The sequence below is a fragment of the Herpailurus yagouaroundi genome, unplaced genomic scaffold, assembly GCF_014898765.1.
Source record: "Herpailurus yagouaroundi ecotype Mexico unplaced genomic scaffold, PumYag 193, whole genome shotgun sequence".
In the NCBI taxonomy this organism is placed as follows: Eukaryota; Metazoa; Chordata; class Mammalia; order Carnivora; family Felidae; genus Herpailurus; species Herpailurus yagouaroundi.
Genome location: NW_024412424.1, coordinates 3,679,445 through 3,703,934, shown reverse-complemented (window position 1 = coordinate 3,703,934; position 24,490 = coordinate 3,679,445). Strand labels below are relative to the sequence as shown.

Sequence of the window (24,490 nt, the reverse complement as noted above, 5' to 3'; positions counted from 1 at the left end):
AGTCAGTTGAGCGGCGGACTTCAGCTCAGGTCATGATCTCACGGTCCGTGAGTTCAAGCCCCGAGTCGGGCTCTGTGCTGACAGCTCAGAGCCTGGAGCCTGTTTCAAATTCTGTGTCTCCCTCTCTCTGACCCTCCCCTGTTCATGCTCTGTCTCTCTCTGTCTCAAAAATAAATAAATGTTAAAAAAAAAAAAAATTAAAAAAAAGTGGTTTGGGGAGAAAAAAAATATGTTACACTAGATTCTCACTGTATTTAGTATATACTTCAATAACTGGGTCCGCAGTGGTGGGAGTACAGAAAAAAGAGAGAAAGAGTACAAATTATCAGGCAAGATGTGCTGAGTTCACACGCCACACTGTCTGTTTCAGCAGTCAGTAAATCAGAAAGGTGCTGACAGCACTGTCTGTGGAGCTGGACTCCTTCTGCAGATCCACTACTAGCTGTGTGCCCCTGGACAATTTCTCTTCCGTTTCTCTAAAATAGAAGGGATAACAGATAACAGAAGGGACTACTTCCCAAAGATGCTGCAAAGGCTAAATGAGTTAATATACACAAAACACTTGAAACATGCCCAGCATATGTCCTATTATAAACATATGCTTTCTCTTTGCTTCATGTCTCAATGGAAATATGAGCCTAAGATCTCCTGAAACTGCCCGACAGTTCAGGAGACTCCTATCTTTACTTTTAATGCAAAAGATAGGCTGTTGGGGCGCCTTCGTGGCTCAGTTGGTTAAGTGTCCAACTCTTGATTTTGGTTCAGGTCATGATCTCGTAGTTCGTGAGTTCGAGCCCCACACAGGGCTCTACACTGACAGCATGGAGCGTGCTTAGGATTCTCTCTTTTTCTTGCATCCATGCTCTCTCTCAAAATAAATACAAATTAAAAAAAAAAGTAGACTGTCTTCCACCATTTCCAACTGGCCATCATACACCCTCAACTATAGTATCCACACGTTTTACTGACAATGCAGATCACGATACACGTATACACATCAGCAATACATATTCAGAAAACCTGAGGTCCCACTGCCAATCCCTTAGCCTAGGACGAGGTCCTTGCCCTCCCCCTGAAATATTAACCAGCACAGCTACCCTCCTTTCTCTCTAGGCTCTCCCTGTGTGAACCTGGCAGTGGTGAGCCAGATGGCGCACCTTTTATTAAACAGGCTTTTGAGGGGCGCCTGGGTGGCGCAGTCGGTAAAGCGTCCGACTTCAGCTCAGGTCGTGATCTCGCGGTCTGTGAGTTCGAGCCCCGCATCGGGCTCTGTGCTGACCGCTCAGAGCCTGGAGCCTGTTTCGGATTCTGTGTCTCCCTCTCTCTCTGCCCCTCCCCCGTTCATGCTCTGTCTCTCTCTGTCTCAAAAATAAATAAATGTTAAAAAAACTTTTTAAAAATAATAATAATAAAAATAAATAAATAAATAAACAGGCTTTTGAAATCGCTCAAAACTTTTCAGTGTTTCCCAACGTTTGGAGAGTTGAGCACAAACCTGGCCTGCCACTCCTGGCCCTCAGTGGCCTGGGTCTGCTTGCACCTCAAAACCAACCCGTTCACTGATCCATGCTGAAGTGCTGAAAGCCATACTCACTCTGCATCCACAATCACCCTTGAGATGTGCCCCAGCTGGGCATGTATTCCCTGTTCCTCTCTCCCAGTCCAAATCCTGCCCCCTTGGAGAATCCACTCAAGAACTACTTCTTTTCCATACTTCCCTCAAGCGGTCCAGTCCCTTCTTCCTCTGACCCCAGCTGATATTTGTACTAGCATCCCTTCTGGTATGAATTCAGATGCTCTGGCTACAGACTTGTCTTATCCTACGTATGTTTAATGTCCCTACACCACAACAAAAATTTCTGCACCTTTAGAATGAGAGCAATATCTCATTCCTTTGTAACCTTCACACACTTACCTTGGTATTGACTTTTAATAATTAATTCACACACAAGTTGAGTTGAAGACCAGAATTCCATTCTTACCTTCAACCTCATCCCTTCTGCATGGGTGTCTTTTTGCCTTTCAGATCCTGCTAAGTCCACCAGATTGAGTAGAGAGGTCCGTATATTCACAGTCTCATTGCTTTTCTCCATTGACTCTATTGTAATTGTAAACACTGCATGAGACCGAGAAGATTCTCTGTTCATTGATGTTGATGCCACACGTCTGTTTCTCCACCCTCCAGACAGCACCTAGGTAACAGGGAAATATATTGTCACAACTTCCAAGTGACACAACAGCCACTATCCTTAGTATGAAATTTTGTAAAGGACAACGAGAAGAAATATTGGTCCACTGAGGAACACACTCAAGTTACTCTCCCCTTTCTGGTTCCCTCTCCATGTTACGGAAAGAGAACAAATAGGAAATCAGCAGGCTGAGGATCCAGAACTAGTTTTGCTGTTCTCGATTTGTATTAACTTAATGCAAATCATAAAATCTCTCTCAACCCTTTTGCCTAGATAATGAGAAAGTTAGACAAAATAAATCTCAAAATTACCTTCAAGACCAACATTTTGTCGGCTCTTTTGGTCTATAAAGACCTCCCTGATCCCTAAAGGCAAAGAGGATGCATGAAAGTCCAAACTGCAGGCTTTGGAATCAGATGGACATGAAGTCAAGCCCTGGTTCCACTATTTACTAGGTGTAAGGTCTGGGCCAGGTGAACCTCTTCAAGGCTCAGTCCTGTATTTGTAAAATGGGAACATGGGCACCTACCCCACAAGGCAGAACATCACCAACGGAAATGAATGTGCACACTAATCACCTTGGGATCTTGATAAAATTCACATTCTGATCAGTAGGTGTGAAGGCAAGGCCTGACATTCTGCATTTGTAACAAGCAACCCAGGCAATGTTAACAGTCTGAGAGCTACGTTTTTGAGTAGCATGGAAATAATATGTATAGGATAAAATGGGCGAATTAGCATCTTACATCAAAACGTAGATTAAAAAATTTAAACGAAATAACAGACACAAAACAAGTTAGCACAGTGCTTGGCACATACACTCAATAAATGGAGCTATTAGAATCCTATTAACCAGGCAAAGCATAAAATTGAAGCTATTGGTTTCTTTTACATTTTTTGGATAGTACTTTATGCTTATTTTTCATAACACTAAATACTGTATATTAAATATTAGGTAAGTCATAATACATTCTTCATAGAGCTGGAAAGAGAGAGACACAGATCCTGAAACATGGGACAAATTCTAAAATACTATTGTCTTAAACAAGCAAGGTACAAAGGCAGCACAATATGCTATCATTTGTGCAACATATGGAGAAAAAGCAAACACAACTGTGTTTCTTTAAATCCTCATATAACGGGCAACTGGCTGGTTTAGTCAGAAGAACGTGCAAGTTTTGATCTTCGGGTCATGAGTTCAAGCCACACATTGGGTGTAGAGATTAAATTAAAAAAAAAATTTTTAGTAAATAAATCCTTATATAAAAACCAAATACAAACAAAAATCAAAAACAAAACCAAAAACTACTTGGTGAATGTTCATGGACTGGAAGACTTAATAGTGTCAAGAGGTTACTTCTCCCAAATGTAATCAACAGATCTAACACAATCCCACTCAAAATCCTAGCAGCGTTTTGTGCACAAACTGACAAGTCAATTCTATAGGTATGAAATTGCAAAGGACCAAGAATGACCAAAATAATTGTTTAAAAAAAAAAAAAAGCTGGAAGATTTACTCTACTTGATTTCAAGACTTAACTATTCAGCAATAAGAAGCTACCAGAATCAAGAAAGTTTTATACTGGCAAGAAGAGATACCTAAATCAATTAAACAATACAGATATAAATCCATACACATATAAATCACTGATTTTCATCAAAGGTGCAAAGGCAATTCAACGGGAAAAAAAATTGTTTTCAACAAACAGTGCTATATAATGGATCAAAAAAAAAAAAGGCAACTCATAGAATGTACAATACTAAGGGTGAACTCTAACGTAAATCATAGGCTTTGGGTGATGATGATCATGTCGATATAGGTTTATCAAATGTAAAAAATGTACCACTCTGGTGAGGAATGTTTATAATAGGGGAGGTTACTATGCATTTGTGGGGACAGAAGGGTATATGGGAAATCACTCTACCTTCCCCTTACTTTTGCTGTGAACCTAACATGCTCTTCAAAACTGCAGTCTTGGGGTCACCTGGGGGCACCTAAAATGCTCTTCAAAACTGCAGCATCTGATTCTTGGTTTTGGCTCAGGTCAGGATCTTGTGGTTCATGGGTTCAAGCCCCACATCGGGCTAGATGCTAACAGTGCAGATCCTGCTTGGGATTCTCTCTCCCTCTCTTTGCCTCTCCCCTGCTTGTTCTCCAAAGTAAATGGATAAACCGGGGGCCACCTGGGTGGCTCAGTCGGTTAAGCATCCGACTTCGGCTCAGGTCAATGATCTCATGGTTAGTGAGTTCGAGCCCCATGTCAGGCTCTGTGCTGACCGCTCAGAGCCCGGAGCCTGCTTCAGATTCTGTGTCTCCCTCCCTATCTGCCCCTCCCGCGCGCTTGCTTTCTCTTTCTCTCTCTCAAAAATAAATAAAAACATTTTAAAAATAAAAATATATAAATGGATAAACTTAAAATAATCAAGAAAAAAAAGAATGTTTTTTTAAAAAGGAAAATACAGTTATGTGGTTTACAAGAAACACCTAAAACATTAACACAGAGAGATTGATGGCAAAACATATACCAGGCAAATTCTTTTTTTTTTTTTTTTTAATTGTTTTTCCACTTTTGAGAGACAGAGACAGAGCATAAGCAGGGGAGAGACAGAGAGAGGGAGACACAGAATCTGAAGCAGGCTCCAGACTCTGAGCTGTCAGCGCAGAGCCCGACATGGGCTCAAACCCACGATCCGTGAGATCATGACCCGAGCTGAGGTTGGCCACTTAACCAACTGACCCACCCCGGTGCCCCTATACCAAGAAAATTCTAATCAAAACAATGAGAGGTACCTGAATATCAGACAAAAGAGATTTTTAAAGCAAAAAGTGTTAATATGAACATATAGGGATACAGGGTCAAAAAAATATAGATTTAAATAAAAGGAAGTTATACTAACTCTACTGCTTACATATGCATCTAATAAAACATTCTCTTTATGTATATATATATGTGATAAAAACAATCAAGATGAAATCATTACAACCAACACCTTAGCTGGAGATTAATACATCTCCTTCAAGTACTGACAGATTATACAGAAAAAAATCTGAGTAAAAATACAGTATAAATCCTTGTATTCAAGGATATTCTTCTCATGAATACATTTATAAAACTGTCCACTGTATTAATTCATAAGTCGTTTCTCAATAAATCTCAAAGACCAAGCATCACAGAAGACCACCTTCTCTGATCACATTGCAATTAAGAATTAACATGAGAAATAAATTTTAAATTATCATAAATTTGTAATTTCAAATCACATTTCTTTTAAGTTTATTTATTTTGACAGACAGGGAGAGAAAGCACATTCCAAGCAGGCTCACCCTGTCAGCACAGAGCCCAACGTGGGGCTTGATCCCATGAACTGTGAGATCATGACATGAGCCGAAATCAAGAATCAGATGCTTAACGAAGAGAGATAGGTGATTCCTGTCAGAGCTGCTGGGATTGAGAGAGTATTTGGGACCGTGTCTGAGGGGAGAGACATCTTTGTAATGGGAATTCCCAAGGCTTGGAACAAATCCACATAGGTGTTTGGGTAGGAGATGTGTACCCTTGGGATACTGATGAAACCCAGTGTTTGATTATCTCTATCTAATGGCCTGTGTTTTAGCCTTTCTTCACCTCTCACCTGACTGGGTAATCTGAACCTCCCTCTCTCCCCCAATGAACTCTGACCTATAACCTCTGAGCATACCCCACAGGACTGGGCCCTCCTTAACCATCCATCTTGCTTCTAACCTATGTAAATTTCTGTAGTGGCTATCTTATGTGAGATACAATAAAGAAATTATTGTATACAGTTTCTATTAAATGTTATGAAAATGTTAAAAAAAAACAAAGAATGGGATGCTTAACTGAGCCACCCAGGTGTACCAAATTTTAATATCTTAATTGTCCTGTGGATCTAAGAATTGTTCCATTATAATTTCATTTTGACCCATGAATCACTGAGAAATGTGATCTGACGGGCACCTGGGTGGCTCAGTCGGTTAAGCATCCAACTCTTGATTTCAGCTCAAGTCGTGATCTCACAGTTCGTGAGAACAAGCCCCATGTTGGCTCCGTGCTGGGCATGGGCCTGCTTGGGATTTTCTTTCTCTCTCTCTCTCTCTCTCTCTCTCTGCCCCTATCCCTATCCGTCTCCCCAGATCGCATGCACATGCGCTTTCTCTCTCAGAAAAAAAAGATATTAAAACTTGTGTGAAATTTAAACAATAAGAAGTAAACTTAGAGCATTAAATACTTACGTCACAAAAGAAAGGCCAGATAAGCTATGCATCCAGCTTAAGAAGTTGGAACAAAAGCAGGATGAGAAAGAAAAAAATGCAAGCCATATAAGCAAAATCAACTATGCAAAAAAAAAAAAAAAACAAAATAGGGGGCACCTGGGTGGCTCAATCAGTTATGCATCCAACTCTTGGTTTCCGCTCAGGTCGTGATTTCATGGTTTGTGAGTTTGAGCCCCGCATCAGGCTCTGGGCTGGGAGCGTGGAGACTGCTTGGGATTCTCTCTTTCCCTCTCTGCCCCTCCCCTGCTTGTGCTCTCTCTCTTTCTCTCTCTCAAAATAAATAAATAAACATTTTAAAAAAACTTTTTTTTTTATTTTTTTTAATTTTTTTTTTTAATTTTTTTTTCAACTTTTTTTATTTATGTTCATTTACGTTCATTAGCATGAACGGGGGAGGGGCAGAGAGAGAGGGAGACACAGAATGGGAAACAGGCTCCAGGCTCTGAGCCATCAGCCCAGAGCCTGACGCGGGGCTCGAACCCACGGACCGCGAGATCGTGACCTGGCTGAAGTCGGACGCTTAACCGACTGTGCCACCCAGGCACCCCTAAAAAAAACTTTTAAAAAAAGAAAACAAAATTGTAGTTACAGCAAAGATTTTAAAGATGAGAATACTGGAAAAAACTTTTTGTCAATATATTTAAAAACTGAGAGGAGACTGAAATTTTCTAGGAATAAAAAGCGTCCCTGAACTTCTGACCCAAGAAGAGGTAAAACTGAAAAGCTCTATTACAGAATTTTCATTGGTAGCTAAAAATCTTCCTCAGAACATAAGGCCCAGATGATTTTGGGAAACAAATGATTTTTCTTTCCAATCATACAAACTTCCAAAAAAAAGACAAAGGTGATAATAAAACAAACGAAAAAAAGTTAGGAAAATGGAAAATCACAGGTTGATCTCAACACTGAGGGAAAATCCTACACAAAATACTAACAAATGTAACCCAATATTCTATCATGTTAACATGTTAAATGTTAGCAAATGTTAACAAGATCATCTCAATAGAAGCAGGAAAAGCACCTAACAAATTTAACACACACTCTTCATCTCTGTAAGGCAGCAAGGTGGATTATAAAAGCGTTCTATAAAAATTAACTGCATTTCTATACACATGAAGCAAAATGTAATTTTTTTTTAAAAGTAGGCTTTACTCCCAGCATGGAGTCCAATGCAAGGCTTGAACTCACGATCCTGAGATCAAGATCTGAACTGAGATCAAGAGTCGAATGCTTAACTGACTGAGCCACCCAGGTGCCTTATAAAGTGCAATTTAAAAAACAGATTACCTTCTATAAGAGCAACAAAAAATATAAGGTATATTGGAAAAAAGTTAATAATTAGCTTACATAATTATTTTTTAGGTGAAACATATTATATTGCCAAGACATTAAAGACCTAAATAAATGAAGAGATATATCATGTTCATGTATGGATTCAATATTGTAAAGATGCCAATCCCTCCAAACTGGTCTATAACTGCAATGTAATTACAATCAAAATTTTGGGGGGTATATATACATATATGTACACACATAAACACACACACACTGGGTCACATGTAAAACCTATTTCTTACTATGAGAGTCACAGTGTAAAATGTTTGAATCATGGGGCACCTGGGTGGCTTCAGTCGGTTAAATGTCTGACTCTTGATTTTGGCTCAAGTCATGATCTCAGGGTCGTGAGATTGAGCCCCGTGTCAGGCTCTGCACTGGGTGTAGAGCCTGCTTAAGATTCTCTATCTGCCCCTCCCTCTGCCTCTTTCCCGCTGTACATGCTCTCCCTCTCTCAATAAGTAATGAATAAACAAACAGAATCTTAAAAAAAAAAAAAAAAAGTTTAAATCAGGAGGCTTGCTGAAGATGGAAGATTTTTTTTTTAATTTTTCTTTTTAAACGTTTTATTTATTTTTGAGACAGGGAGAGACAGAGCATGAACAGGGGAGGGTCAAAGAGAGGGAGACACAGAATCTGAAACAGGCTCCAGACTCTGAGCTGCACAGAGCCCGACGTGGGGCTCGAACTCACGGACCGCGAAATCATGACCTGAGCCGAAGTCGGCCGCCCAATCGACTGAGCCACCCAGGTGCCCCGTGATGGAAGATTATTGAACTATAACTTTTTTAATTTTGTTTAACGTTTATTCATTTTTGAGAGACAGATAAAGACAGTGTGAGCAGGCAAGGGGCAGAGAGAGAGGGAGACACAGAACCCGAAGCAGGCTCCAGGCTCCCAGGTGTCAGCACAGAGCCCAACGTGGGGCTCAAACCCAAGAACCACAAGATCATGACCTGAACTGAAGCCGGACACTTAACCAACTGAGCCATTCAGGTGCCCCGAACTATGATTTTTATACACACACAGATATTCATAAAATGGATTATATACAGCAGTGAAAATAAGTGAAATGCAACGTGGATAAATTTCACAGACATCATTGATTTTAAAAAGCTACAGAAGGCTAAATATGCACAATTTATTAAAAGTCCAAAGTAGGCAAAACCAACCTTTTCAGAAATACACACATTTATGATTTAAAAGTACAAGGAAACGATCATGACATTCAGCATAGTGCTCATGTTTAGGGAGGAGCCAGGTACATGAGGCAGGAGAGGCATATAGGTTGACAGGATAGTGTTGGTGATATCTGGGTCTTGATGGTCTAAGGTCCTCCAAGTTCATTTTGACATTAAGCTTAGTAACTTATATGCATGTGCCAGTATTTTGTATGTATCAAATATCACACAATAAAAATTTGTTTAAAATCAACTGGCCAGGTCAGACCCCAAAAAATGCGAGTATTTTGCAAATTCCCATCAAGAGGTTTGTTTGTCCTGAGGCGAGTGCTCAAAAGAGATTGGCTTTCGACACCTAACAAGTAAACAAGGGTAGAAAATAAAGGGAAGAGAACAGCCAGCTGGTTTAAAAAGTAGCAATCCCAGAAGCTCCTCAAAAGCACAGCTTCCAGGAAGAATCACTAAAGAGATACAGACGTTAACAATGTCCCCCCGTGGCCTACAGGGCGCCTGACCGGAATGAATGGCACCTAAATAATGCAAAACCAAGAGGCTCAAAGTTCTATTTTAACTACGGGGGAGAGCTATATAAAACAGTCATATTCTTTTTTCTCCTCATGAACCTTCTGTGTCATGCCTTTACAAAATTATTTTTAGTAGCTCAATTCTTGCTTTTTTTTGAGATCAAGGTGCTTTCGCAACACGTTACATTGCCTAAGGATCAAGCTGCTGAAGGGAGCGTACCTGATAGGCTTCAGCCGCTGAGGTCACCACCTGTTCCACTGCACCAACAACGAAGACTCCCTTCTTGATATGCTCCCTTAAGTACAGTCCGGCTGATGCAGAGTCCAGTAGGTCATAGATCTGCTCGTTGTAGATCTCAATAAAGGAACACTTGCAAAGGAAACTCTTTCCAGCTCCAGCCTGGAAAGAGAAGCCTCACTGAGATACATTCTTTGCATGAGTCCTCCCTCTCATGAGTGCTACCCTTTCACTTGCTTCACAAGGCATGCATTTCCTACCATGTTGTCCTTTACACAATACAAGATCCCTAAAAGCCAAGTAAAAGTCCAGATAACTAGTTTTGACACATCATTACATCTTAAGGCAGCATCAAACTGTGATCCCAGGAGGCCTAGGTCTCCAGAGGTGACTCATAAGCAAGACAAAGAGATGGAACTTAGGCGGTTCAGATGGGCAATTCCACCTTCTTAAACTGAGGTGAAACTGACATACACCATCATATTAGTTTCAGGTGTATAACATAATGATTCAATATTTATATATATTGAGAAATAATCACCACAGTAAGTCTGGTTAACATCCATCACCATACACAGTTACATATTTTTTTCCTTGTGATGAGAAGAACAATTCCATTTTTATCTGTCACATACTGGACTTGCTCATCAAGTTTTACCTGAAGCAAGTGTTATGTTCTTTAAAGACTGAAAATAATTTGTCTCAAAAGCCTCTCTATAGGATTTTTAGCCACAGAAACACATGGCGCTAAACCTACGTCACTGGCACCCAAGGTGCGTGTCTAACTGCAATTGTTAGGAACAGTTTCTGCACAGGGTAGTAATAATAAGTCAGTGTTATGTGTCAGTCTCCTTGGTACACACAGACTGGAACATGCAACACTAATGGCTCTTAAGCCTGGAATCTACCAAGCGAAAGAAGCACAATCATGAGAAAGGCCCAACTTGGCAGTCAATGGAACAGAGAAGCCCACATCACCAGGGTGATGGGGTCACACTGCATATGAAACCATCAAATGATCCTCAGGTGGTAGAAGGTGCTGCAAAGGAGGCAAGGATGGTTCCAGCACTCCTGGACATCCTGAGGAACTAGGGACACCTGCAGTCAAGTGTGAGCCTATGAGCAGTAGGTGATGGGGCTTAATGAATCTGTTTTCCTTAGTTAAAATTCTCTTTATACTTTCTCTCTTGCAAAATCTGAGAGCCTAAGAAGCACACATTCTTTTATCTTTTAATCTGAGTTTGTAGATTATAAAAATTTTAGAAACAAAAAATTTTTAGAAAATTAATAACTCAGGGGCGCCTGGGTGGCTCAGTCGGTTAAGTGGCCGACTTCAGCTCAGGTCACAATCTCGCAGTCCGTGAGTTCGAGCCCCACGTCGGGCTCTGGGCTGATGGCTCAGAGCCTGGAACCTGCTTCCGATTCTGTGTCTCCCTCTCTCTCTGCCCCTCCCCCGTTCATGCTCTGTCTCTCTCTGTCTCAAAAATAAAATAAAAAAAAAAAAGTTAAAAAAAAAAGAAAGAAAAAGAAAATTAACAACTCAGAATCCTTCGTTTTTTCTTAAGAACTGAGAGGTTGTTTTTTTTTTTTTTTTCATGCCACACCAGGCTATCCACATTGCAGAGTACCACTTAGGACTGACCCTCCATGTGTTATGAGCTAACTACTAGCAGCTAACTGCTCAAAACTAGGTATTTCATAGAACCACTTTATTTTCATAGCAAGTTTTACCTTCTCTTTTTCACGATCAATCAAGGAAAACAAATATTCAAAACTTCGTGGGATTACTCCTCTCAGGTTATGAGAAAAATGATCAGATTCAGATGGTCCTGAAGAAAAATGTATAAAAACATATATATATATTCATTATCTTTATAACAAGAGTCCTTCAAAATGGCAATATTGAAAGGAAATTTATTCAGAAATAAGATGACATTGTACAATCAGTTTCTTATTTGTGCCCCTGAACAAGTTTTAGTCTGAGAGAAAAAACAGACCTTGCCCATCAACGGGACTGAAGGAAGGGCCCTCAACAGCCACTAATGCTGGCTACACCTAGAATATTATAAATGACCCTTGTAAACTGTACCTAAAATAAATAAATAAATAAATAAATAAATAAATAAATAAATAAATAAATCTCAGAACTGCGTAAAGTAAATAAACAAAGAGGACAAAGAATATGAGTATGCAGATAATTTCATAACATTTTCCTGTTAAATAATATACAAAGATATTCAACATTTTTTTTTTCAACGTTTATTTATTTTTGCGACAGAGAGAGACAGAGCATGAATGGGGGAGGGGCAGAGAGAGAGGGAGACACAGAATCGGAAACAGGCTCCAGGCTCTGAGCCATCAGCCCAGAGCCTGACGCGGGGCTCGAACTCACGGACCACGAGATCGTGACCTGGCTGAAGTCGGACGCTTAACCGACTGCGCCACCCAGGCGCCCCATATTCAACATATTCTTTATGGTTACCTTCATCATCTCCTGCCTCATCTATGCCTTAGCTCCTCATCCTGCTTCTACTCACCCCCTCCCAGACTATTCCATTCAGCTGCCTGAGTAACCCTTTTAATTATGTATCATATCATGTAGTTCTTTAAAAAACAAAACAAAACAAAAAACCTCCAATGACTTCACATCGCACTCACAAAATACAAAATCCCAGCCAGGTCCCACATGAGCTGGCCTCAGAGCATAACTCCAACGTCCCTCCCTACAACCCCTTGGTCTGGAAAACTCCCCTCTAGCCCATGGGTCTTCTTGATGTTTGAACACTCTTGAGCAAGTTCCCAACTCAGAGCCTACAGCCTGGAAGATTCTTCTCCCAGAGAGTCTGTGGTTCCTTCTCATTTCACTCCGTAATTCTCTTTCTTACTGTAACTCACAATTCAGAAACCATTAAAAAACAACAACCACCAAAATTCAACCACCAAAAAAAAAATTAAAAACTTTGGCAGAGGGAAAAACCTTAAATCAAAAGACAAATGAAAAAACTAAAGAAAAATCTGTTATGTTGTACACAAAGGGCTAACCTATTTTACAAAAATCCCCACAAATGAGTAGGAAAGAGATAAGCCAATTTTTTAAATGGGAAAAAAGCTCGAAGGGGCATTTTACAGAAAGGATATTCATATGTCCAATAAACATATGAAAGATGCTCAGTTGTCAACAGACATCAGGGAATTGCAAACAAAAACACAATGAGATAATACTACACATACTCCAGAAAGGCTAAAACTTTAAAAACTGACAATACCAAGTATAGACAAGGACGTGGAGGCCCTAGAATTTCCATATCTATCAGGGCCATATAAATACTAAAGCTGATACACACGTAACTATGATCCAGCAATTCCACTCCTAGAGATGTACCCAACAGAAATGAACTTGAAAAGACACATACAAGATAAAGTGGCATAGCAGCATTATTCATATGGTCTAAAACTGGAGACAATCCAAATGTCTATCAACAGTAAAATGGAAAATGTGGCATATTCATACAATAACACATTATACAGGAACGGGATACAGGAACGGGATACAGCAATGGAACAAACTAGCACTACATGCAACAACATGAGCGACTCTTAGAAACTTAATGCTGAGAGGAAGACGCCAGACACAAAAGAGCGCATACAGTACTCTCATCTGTAGATGTTTAAAAACAAGCAAAACTAATGATGATAGAAGTCAGAGTTATAGATACTTCAGGGGAAGGGGGTAAAGTAGTGACTGATTAGGAGTCTTGGTCTGGGTGGTAATTTTACAGATTTATAAGTATATAAAAAGTCATTAAACCCAATTCAAAAACTGTTTATTAAGCACCTACTCTGTGCTAAGCACAGACGGAACACAGCTGCAAACATGGACTTTGTTATCATGGAACTCCCAATTTGACATAAGCCTGGGAAATATCTCTAATTTTATGAGGTCAACATAGTATATAGAAAGCATGACTTCCCCAAAAATGTACTTGGTGCCTAGGTGCTGTCATTGCAGAGTAGATTAAGCCAGCAAATAATAAATTTTAATTCACTTACCCATCATCGTAAATGTTTTCCCTGAGCCAGTCTGTCCACTGTAAAAACAAATGTTTTATATGTTATTTTTCCACACAAAACTTAAAAGACTACCCTCCTACTTTAATAAGGTCTACCAATAGATCAATTTTCTCCACAAACATCGGGTGACTGGGTGGCTCAGTTGATTGAGCGTCTGACTCTTGATTTCGGCTCAGGTCATGATCTCATGGTTTGCTGGATACAGCTCCGCATGGGGCTCTGCCCTGACATCGTGAAGACTGCTTGGGATCCTCCTTCTCTGCCCCTCTCCCATGCGTGTGCGCGCATGCTCTCTCTCTCTCTCTCTCTCTCAAAATAAATAAATAAACATTAAAAAAATTTTCCCCACAAAGATCTTATTTTCCTTCTTTTTAAAAATTTTTTTTTCAACGTTTATTTATTTTTGGGACAGAGAGAGACAGAGCATGAATGGGGGAGGGGCAGAAAGAGAGGGAGACACAGAATCGGAAACAGGCTCCAGGCTCTGAGCCATCAGCCCAGAGCCCGACGCGGCGCTCGAACCCACGGACCGTGAGTCCGTGACCTGGCTGAAGTCGGATGCTTAACCGACTGCGCCACCCAGGCGCCCCTTTTTTTAAATTTATTAGGTAGAGACGCTTGGCTGGCTCAGTCAGTAGAGCATGCAACTCTTGATCTCAGGGTAGTTAAGTTTAAGCCCCACATTAGGTGCTGAGCTTACTTTTTAAAAAAATTATATTAGGTAAAAAGTGAATGATTCATTTTTTTTCTCTCCTATTCTACCACCAAGAGCTACACTGTTAATTTTCTGGTATTCTTCAGGATTATACAAACATAGCCATCAGAGTTTTTGTTTAATTGTTTTTTGTTTTTTTTTTAGGGAGGTAGGATGGAGGGGGGGGGGGGGGGAGGGGGGGGGGGAGAGAGAGAGAGAGAGAGAGAGAGACAGAATCTCAAGCAGGCTCCATGCTCAGCAAGGTGCCCAACACAGGGCTCAAACCCATGACCCTGGGATCATGAGCTGAGCCAAAGTCAAGAGTCAGACACTTAACAGACTGAGCCACCTAGGCGCCCCTCATTTACTTTTTATTTACAAAACTGAAATACTGCTCTGTGATCTGTTTTGTCCTTTAATTTTATCTCAGATATTTTTCTATGTAGTAAATAGAGATCTACTTCATTATTTTTAATACCTACATTGTATTCCATGAATGTATCATTTATTTAACCAGAACCAACTGGAATTTTGTTTTCAACTTTTTCTGTTCTAACAATTTAGCAATTCCTTTCCTAAATTATGCCTTTAAAGATACTTAAATGTCTTCATTTAAAAACAAAGCAATTTCAAAAACCCTTATGGTACAGGCCTGATTTTTGTGCGTAGTGTCACGTCTCCTCCGTTACCCCAAGAAACAAGAGTAACAAAAACTAAAACTAAAAACGTTTATGTTAAAGATAGATGTCAATCAGGATGTCAAATGTCTTTAGTTTGGATTCACAGCCCAAATATTAAAGAAAAAATCTGAATCAACTTTTTGGTTAAATGTCCCCAAAAGATTAAAAAAAAGAAAAAACAGGGGGCACCTGGGTGGCTGTCAGTTAAGCATCCAACTTTCACTCATTTCTCTCCAAGTGTTTCTCATTTCTACCTTCTACCAAAAGAAATTTTGGTTAAATTATTAATGAATATGTCACAAATTAAACATAATTAGTAGAACTGTAAGGTATTTAAAGATAACAGTTCTAAAGATAACACAGTCTCTGGCAATTGTGGCTCTATTTCCAATTCATTTTTTAACTTTACCACTCAAAATACTCTGTGGGGGAAAAAAAAATATTCTCTTAAGACAAATGAGAAAATAGGCCTCTGCCTTACTGCTCCAGAGAAAACACTCAGCTCTCCTGAACACAGCTGAAAAGTAAGCATGAAAAGCAAAGGCAAACTTTCAAGTTAGTATATATGTGCATATGAGCCTAAAGTTCATACTTCTTAATGTGTTTTTTATTTTCTTGTGTTTTGACACAATTATAAACCAAGGGCACATGCACAAAAAGCATTAGATGCCCAAATATATTTTTTAAAATTTTTTAATGTTTATTTATTTTTGAAAAAGAGTGTGGGTGGGGCAGGGGCAGGGGCAGACAGAAAGGGAGACGCAGAATCCGAAGCAGGCTCCAGGCTCTCAGCTGTCAGCACAGAGCCCGACATGGGGCTCGAACCCACAAACCGCGAGACCATGACCTGAGCTGAAGTTGGACGCTCAACCAAGCCATCCAACCACCCCTCAAATGTATCAAATAATTCACTACATTCTATTAAAAAGCTCTAGTTCTAAATACAATTTGAAAGCCTACTGCTAAAAATAATAATACACTACAAATATATGCCCATTAATCTATATATCCTATAAATCTGAAATGATACTAAAATTCACTTTGTACAAATGCCAAGGTCACAATGCCTTCTGGACTCCATCTCACATTCCACATTAAATCTATAGCAATATTTTAAGGCTGCCAAAATTTAGAAAGTTGAGGATCATGACTCACTTTAAATATACATATAGAAAATAATTTGGCAAGTTTCTCATAAGGTTAATCATAGACTTACCATATGACCCAGCAATTGCATGCCTACGTATTTACTCAAATGATTTGAAAACTTATGTTCACACAAAAACCAACATTCAAATGTTTGTAGCAATATATTCATAATCACTAAAAACTGGAAGCAACTAAGATATCCTTTCACGGGGAAATGGATAAACAAATGATGACAAATCCATACAGTAAAAAAAAAACTACTGAGAAATAAAAAAAAGTTATTTATGCCTGCAACAACACAGGCAAATCCTATAGGCATTTTTAATAAAAGAAGGAAGCCAGATCCAAAAGGCTACATATTGTGTGGTTCCATTCATATGACACTCTGAAAAAGGCAGAACTATAGGAACAGAAAATGTATTCGTGTACCCTGGATGTCAGGGGTTGAGGGAAGGGGGAGTGGCTGACTACAAGGGGGACAAACAGGGGAAACTTTTAAGGTGAAGAAACGGTCCTTTTCAAACAAAATTGGCGGGGGGGGCACCTGGGTGGCTCAGTCAGTTGGGCATCCAACTTCAGCTCAGGTCATGATCTTGCAGTCCATGGGTTCAATCCCCACATCAAGCTCTGTGATGACAGCTCAGAGCCTGGAGCCTGCTTCGGATTCTGTATCTCCCTCTCTCTCCCTCTCTCTCTCTGTCCCTTCCCCACTCATGCTTTGTTACTCTCTGTCTCTCAAAAATGAATAAATGTTTAAAAAAAATTTTTTTTAATTTTTTTAATGTTTGTTTATTTTTGAGAGAGAGACAGACAGAGTGAGCAGGGGAGGGGCAGAGAGAGAGGGAGACACAGAATCTGAAGCAGGCTGCAGGCTCTGAGCAGTACAGAGCCTGACACGAGGCTTGAACCCATGAACTGTGAGATCACCACGAGATCATGACATGAGCTGAAGTCGGACGCTTAATCGACTGAGCCACCCAGACATCCCAGAAACAGTCATTTTCAGTGCCGGGGTAGTAAATACATGGCTCTCTACATTTATCAAAACACGATACAGTTGTATATCACAAAGGGTGAACTTTAAAGCATGCAAACTAAAAAACAAGCAAAACACATCAACTAGGATGTCAGCGGTCCCAGAATGGAATGCACATAACTACCTCACAAGTGTGTGACATTACACCAAAGTCAGTGGGCAGCAAAGGAGCTGACCTAAGTAACTTTAGAAAAGGGGGTTTTGACTGGAAATTATTAAGGCTTTAAAAAAAAAAAAAGAGGGGTGCCTGAGTGGCTCAGTCGGTTAAGCATCCGACTCGTGGTTTTGGCTCAGATCATGATCTCATAGTTCGTGAGTTTGAGCCCCACGTCAGGCTCCACACTGACAGCACGGAGCCTGCCTGGGATTCTCTCTCTCCCTCTCTCTCTGCCCCTCCTCTGCTGTCTCTCAAAATAAATAAACCTAAAAAAAAATTTTTTTTTTAAAAAGAAACTGAACTGTACATAAACATTGTACTGTGTAAATTTGTTTCTCACAGGGATACAGGATAACGATTCTGAAAGTACTTTACATGTATACTGGGGCTGAACGAATCAGTAAAGGGATGATAGAAAGTGGCAGCCAGGTTTCTCAATGCCAGCAAGGGAAGTTACAGATAAACAAAGAAGGAAGGTTAGAATGAACCCATAGGGATTCTAACCTCCTGGATTAGAGTCAGAGACATAAGCATGAACTCATGTTTAACTTAATATATATATATGCAAACGGATAGATACAGATACAATTACAGGAATGTCCACATACACGACTACGTATGTATACATATATTACCTAGCTGTCTACTGAGAAGGCCTAGAAGCAATGACACTCCAGTAGCAACAAACACACCTAGTGCCCACATCCTAGTTTCTGAATACCATTCTCCAATAAAAGGAACCAGGGCTCCTTGTCGAAATGGCTGATTCTAGCCCTAGGACAGGGAAAATACAGATGAGCCAGGAACAGCTTGTATTGTCATAAAGGAAGTGCTCAAGCAAAAGGACACAGAAACCAGCCTCAAACAGCTCCCAATGGCCAATCTAGGACAACATGAGCAACAAGATAAAAATAAGGTATTGGATTATAACCCAAAGTATAATCTAAAAAATGGGGGAGAAGAGACAAATCTTCCTCAGAAAAGAATTTCAAATAATATAAATACTCTTTTCTCCACAAGGTAGCGTTTAATCCCCCGCCACCCTCATTATCCAGGTGAGTCCAATCTAATCACATGAATTAGAGAACCTGTCCCAGCTGTAGTCAGAGGGACATGTGACTAAGGAAGCAGAGTTGGAAGGTTACATGTTGCTGGCTTTGAAAATAAAGGGGCCTGGAGCCAAGTAATATGAGTGGTCTCTAAAAGCTGGAAGAGGCAAGGAAATGAATGGAATTCTCCCTAGAGCCTCCAGAAAGGAACACAGCCCTGGACACTTATTTATTTTAGCTTATTTATTTTAGTGAGACAGCAAGACTCATGTCAGACTTGGACTTACAGGACTGAAAGACAATACATTTATGTTGTTTCAAGCCACTAAGTTTGTGGTAATTCACGGTGTGGCCATAAGAAATGAACAGAAGCGCTCACTACTGCACCCTTGTGTAAGGACAGAGTCGGCAACTTACTATGCAAAGATGGTGCCATTATACCCGCTCATGCAAGACTCCACAATGCCCTTGGCCACAGTCGAGAACACGGATTCCTACAAATGTAAGCACCAAATATGTTAACATTTCATAAAAATGAATTCCTAAATTACATTCTAAAACATAACAATAAAAACAGTGTGCTTAGACTTTACAACACTTGTGATAAAATAAAAATTGTATCCAGTATTGAAAAAAAGCTAAAACATCTAAGATGATAAAACGTTAAACATAATTATGTCTACTAACCCCCTATACAACGCTAGATTTAAAACTCACATCTAGAATCCATACAGAATTTTGTCGGCACATTACGTACAAATATCATATGGGTATTAGCATCAGATACATGGCCCTGTGTGTTCTTCAGTGCTTTTCCCACAAGTTTGTACTAAATAATCAATACCTGATTTTTTGCTTTCATTTTTACACACATAAGTAGATGCAATCTTATCAACAGTGCAAGAATTCTTAAACCTACACTAATACAGTAGCCATGAGCCACATGTAACTATTGAGCACCTGAAACATGGCTACTCCAACTTGAGATTTATTATAAGTATAAAATATACACCAGGTTTAGAAGACTGAGCATGAATAAAAAGAACGGAAAATACCTCATTAATAATTTGCTTTATATTGATAACATGTTGAAAAGATATTTTGGATATACTGGGTTAAATAAAATTTAGGATTAAAATTAAGTCTGGGGCACCTGGGCGGCTCAGCCAGTTAAGCATCCAACTCCTAATTTCAGCTCAGGTCATGATCCCACAGTTGTGAGATCGAGCCCTGCATCAGGCTCCATGCTGGGCACAGAGCCTGCTTAAGATTCTCTCTCTCCCCCAGTCCCTCCAAAAGGAAGGAAGGAGGGAGGAAGGGAGAGAGGGAGGAAGAAAGGAAGGAAGGAAGAGTGAGTCTGCCTGTTTTTTTACTTGTTTTCAACATGACTACTAGAAAATTTAAAATTATATAGGTGGATAACTTTATATTTCCATTGACCAGCCATGTCCTAGATGAAAAAAAATCCAAAGATCCAAATGTCTCACTAAAAACATCCATGTGTATAAAGGAATAATCAAGATCTGTGATGTCTAATACACTAGTCATTAGCCATATGTGGCTATTAAATTCAAATTAATTAAAATTAAATAAAACTTAAAAGTCAAGTCCTTAGACGCACTAGCCACATTTTAAGTGCTCAACAGCCACATGCACTAGCATATCTGAGAAAATAAATTTTTAAAAATTTTTTATTTTTTTAAGTTTATTTATTTATTTTGAGAGAGAGAGAGAAGGAGAGAGAGAGAATCCCAAGCAGGTTCTGCACTGTCAGCATGGGGCCCCATGAAGGGCTCGAACTCACCAACTGTGAGATCATGACCTGAACCCAAATCAAGAGCTAGATGCCTAATCCACTGAGCCACCAGGCGCCCCCTAAATTTTAAATTTTATTCAATCTTAATACATTCAAACTTAAATAGCCACATATGGCTAGGGGCTACTGTAATGGACAGTGCAGATATAGAACATTTCCCTCATTACGGAAAGTTCTAATGGATGGTGCTGACTAGATCTTAACTAAACTGTCCTGAATTAGAAAACCAGTTACTGACATCATAGTAATCTTAAACCTGTTACTCTCTGCTATGGACTGAACGTGTCTTCCCCAAAGTTCCCCCAAAGTTCCTGTGTTGAAACCCTCATCCCCAGCGCCATGGTTTTTGGACTTGGGGCTTTGGGGAGGTAATCAGACCATGAGGGTGGAGCACTAGTGAGGCGAGTAGTACTCTTCTAAGAAGAGACACAAGAGAATTGCTTTTTCTCTCTCTCCACAGTGAAAAGGCAGCTGTCTAAAAGCCAGCAAGCAGGTCCTTACCAGACACTAGATCTCCTGGCCTGGATCTTAGAATTCCCATCCCCAGAACAGTGAGAAATAAATGTTTGCTGTTTAAGCCCCCCTGTTTTTGAGATTTCTGTCACAGCGGCCACAACTAAGATACTCTCCCTAAACTAGGAAGCTGAACCATACTTATTGTCAATCACCCAAGTGGCTCTGAAAAATACACCTCCACTAACCCCCATCACTGGATGGTGAGAGAAAAGTAAAGCAGGCTGATCATTCTGGTACAAAGTTGGATGAAGGAAAAAAAAAACTAATAAAATTAAATTTAAAATATTTTAAAATCGATTACATCTAAAATATCTAATGTTTGAGCTTCCTTATCTGAGATCTATCAAACTAAAGAGACCAGAAATGAAATCCTCACAAATCATAGAGTCTTATCCAAGAGGAAAGCGAAGTTTCCAAAATTATCATTACCTGAGTGGTGTGCATGTCTGCAACATGATCAAATGTGAAGGTCTTGGGCTCAGGGTTGGAGTGCAGCCGGAGAGTGGTAGAGGAGAGCACAGACAAACATAAGTTTTGCTCTCCATCAGCTGATCCAGAACCTTCTGTAGGTGGACGGATTCGCACAAAAACTTTGATGGCATCACCTTCATTACTAAAGACAAGAAATGTACCAGCCTAAGTTTACTGGAGAAAACTAAAAAAGGATCTGAGTCCCATACTGCCTGTAATGTTTCCATACTGAGATTCCCCAACAAAGCCCCCAACCTACTCACTTACATTCACCTCTTCTAGAAGTGTCGCACGTGACTCACACCCTTTACTGATTTGCTTCACGATACTCATCATCACAAGCTTTTACGTGAAATCAACTCAAAGGAAGTTGATTCCACGGAGCTCTAAGCATTGCTTGTCTCTGATTTCCCTCTTAACAGCCATAATAAAATAGTCACCCCAAGGGAGAATTATGTTACTGATTCCATCTTTTAGCCTGGAAGGTAAGAGGATGGGGGGAGAGTTGGGGAAGAAGTGTGATGTTTCCAGATTTCCAGGTAGCTAAGAACTGAGCTTTATGCTGAAACAAGTATCCCTTACTTTGTTAAATGTTCTAAGAATACTACATCCGCATGGGTGGGGTACCCGAGTGCCTGATTGTTGATTTCGGCTCAGGTTATGATCTCACAGTTCGTGGGATGGAGCCCCACATCAGGCTCCTCACTGACAGCACAGAGCCTGCTTGGGATTCTCTCTCTCTCCCTCTCCCTCTCTCTCTCTCTCTTTCTCCCCTCCCCTTCTCACATGCTCCCCCCACCTTCTCTCAAAAATAAAAAAATAAACTTAAAAAAAATATATTACATCCCTAATTCTTTTGGTCTCAGTGACAAGATTTTTTTCTTACCTTGGTTGGTTAGACTGACAGTTTGTCACATTGCGTAACTCAGCTAGAAAAACAGACAAGAAGTTATTACAGGCATTTAAAATTGCAATACAGGGGCACCTGGGTGGCTCAGTTGTTTGGGTGATGGACTCTCGATTTTGGCTCAGGTCATGATCCCAGGGTCGTAGGATTGAGCCCTGCATGGGGCTTGGCACTGAGCATGGACCCTGGTTGGAATTCTCTCTCTCTGTCCACATTCCCTGCCCCCACTCACGTTCTCTCCCCCAAAATAAATAAATAGACTTCAAAAAATTGCAATGTAAAATCCCATCCTTTTAAAAAAATATTTATTTTGAGGGGGGTGCACATGAGTGGGGGAGGTGCAAAGAAAGAGGGAGAGAGAATCCCAAGCAGACTCTGTGCTGTCAGCACAGGGCTCGAACTTACAAACCCCAAAATCGTGACCTGAGCTGAAATCAAGAATTGGCCACTTAAAGGGCACGTGGGTAGCTCAGTTGGTTAAGCGTCCAACTTCGGCTCAGGTCATGATCTCTCGGTCTGTGCGTTTGAGCCCCTTATCGGGCTCTGCGCTGACAGCTCAGAGACTAGAGCTGCTTCAGATTCTGTGTCTCCCTCTCTCTCTTCCCCTCCCCCACTCACACTGTCTCTCTTTCTTTCTCTCTCAAAAATAAACATTAAAAATTAAAAAAAAAAAAAAGAACTGGCTGCTTAACCAACTGAGCCACCCAGGTGCCCCTAAAAATCCAATTCTTATCTATCCTACTCTTCTATTGCTAAGACTCCTCAGTCTCCTTGGCTCCTTGACCTTTCGACAGTGAGGCATTCTAGGGCTTAGGTCTCAATCTTCCTTCTCTTCTTTCCACATCCACTCCATTGGTGAGGACATCCAGGCTCATGGTTCTAAATGCTAAGTATGTGTCGATGAGTCCCAAATGTAAACCTTCTCCCTGGACCACTCTTTTTGAGCAACAGACTCTCACATCCAACTGCCAACCTGACATATCCAGCTGGAGGCCCAATTGGCAATGTCTCAAATTTAAAATGTCCAAAACTGAATTTCTGATCACCCCACCCCTACCCCAAACATGCTTCTCCACCTTGATTAATGACAACTCCATCTTTCAGTTGCTCAGGCCGAAAACCCTGGAGTTATCCCTCACCCCTTTCTTTCTCACGCTTCATATCCAACCTGTTAGCCAATCTTTGGCTCTACCTTCAAAATTCATCAAGAATCCTACAACTTCTGGTTAAATCCACTGCTATGACCACCATGAAATCAAGCCAGCAACATCACCTATTTGAGCTATTACAACAGTGTCTCTGTTTGTCTTTCTCTCACTCTCTCATTCTCCCAATTGCCACCTATTTTCAACCTAGCAGGGAGAATTATTCTGCTAAAAAAGAAGCCAGAGATCAACTTCCAGCATGACTGCAAGAGGAACTATACTGACCCACTGTCCAGTGAAACTGGTAAAATAAAAAAATAAAAGATACTTAAAGCCTCTAGAAACAGCCATAAAGGCAAACAGCAAATGAAAAAACATCTAGTCAAGATCACTGGAAACTTCACAAGAGAAGTGAGCGTCTATTGAACCAAGATGGCTCCCTCCCTCCCAGCTCAACAAGTTGGGAGTCTCCACTCCAGACTTTGCAGCTAAGAACACAGGGATCCTCCTCCCCCCACTCAGTTCCTACTTGGAGGGCTTTCTTCCCAGGAGCAGGTTACCAATTTCTCATCCAGCCTCCAGCCAGCTGCTAAGGCTAAATCCCAGGTAAGTATGACTGAGAGGTGGGGGTTCCCTTCTTCCACCCAGCCTCCACTTGTGGAACGAGGCTCTACCTTGGACATAGTGTGCTGAGAACACTGGGGCCCTGACGACCCTTATTCTGGCTGGTGAGACAGTGTTTCTCCACTAGGAGAGGCAAGTCAAGAGGACCCCAGGCTGCTGGGTGGGCCCGCACACACGCGCGCGCGCGCGCGCGCGCGCACACACACACACACACACACACACACCCTCCTATTCCCAACAAACACTCAGCAACTAGACCAGAGGTGTCACTCTGAAAGAACACTGTTGGTGTTCTCACCCCCAGCTCCAGAGCCTATGATGAGACATTTTGCCTCAGAGGAGAGACAGACCACAAAGAGATAGTTCCAAAGGAGCTGACTTCATTTCCAACAAAGCAAGGAGAAGTTCAAGCCC

The 24,490-nt window shown here is 40.6% G+C and overlaps 1 protein-coding gene across 5 annotated transcripts in view; it reads right to left on the bottom strand.

Annotated features, from left to right (window-relative positions):
- Positions 1–24,490, bottom strand: part of KIF15 (kinesin family member 15) — a 79,515-nt gene that overhangs the window by 48,370 nt on the left and 6,655 nt on the right. For all 5 annotated transcript variants that reach the window (XR_005781479.1, XM_040445067.1, XM_040445068.1 and 2 more), the window contains exons 2-8: positions 22,287–22,329; positions 21,359–21,542; positions 19,015–19,091; positions 13,812–13,849; positions 11,493–11,590; positions 9,744–9,923; positions 1,983–2,192 (exon numbers count right to left, since the gene is read on the bottom strand). Coding sequence is in view for 4 of the 5 variants with exons in the window: in XM_040445067.1 (XP_040301001.1) it covers positions 1,983–2,192; positions 9,744–9,923; positions 11,493–11,590; positions 13,812–13,849; positions 19,015–19,091; positions 21,359–21,542; positions 22,287–22,329 (830 nt within the window). In the remaining variant the exon portion in view is untranslated. The remainder of the gene's footprint in view (positions 1–1,982; positions 2,193–9,743; positions 9,924–11,492; positions 11,591–13,811; positions 13,850–19,014; positions 19,092–21,358; positions 21,543–22,286; positions 22,330–24,490) is intronic.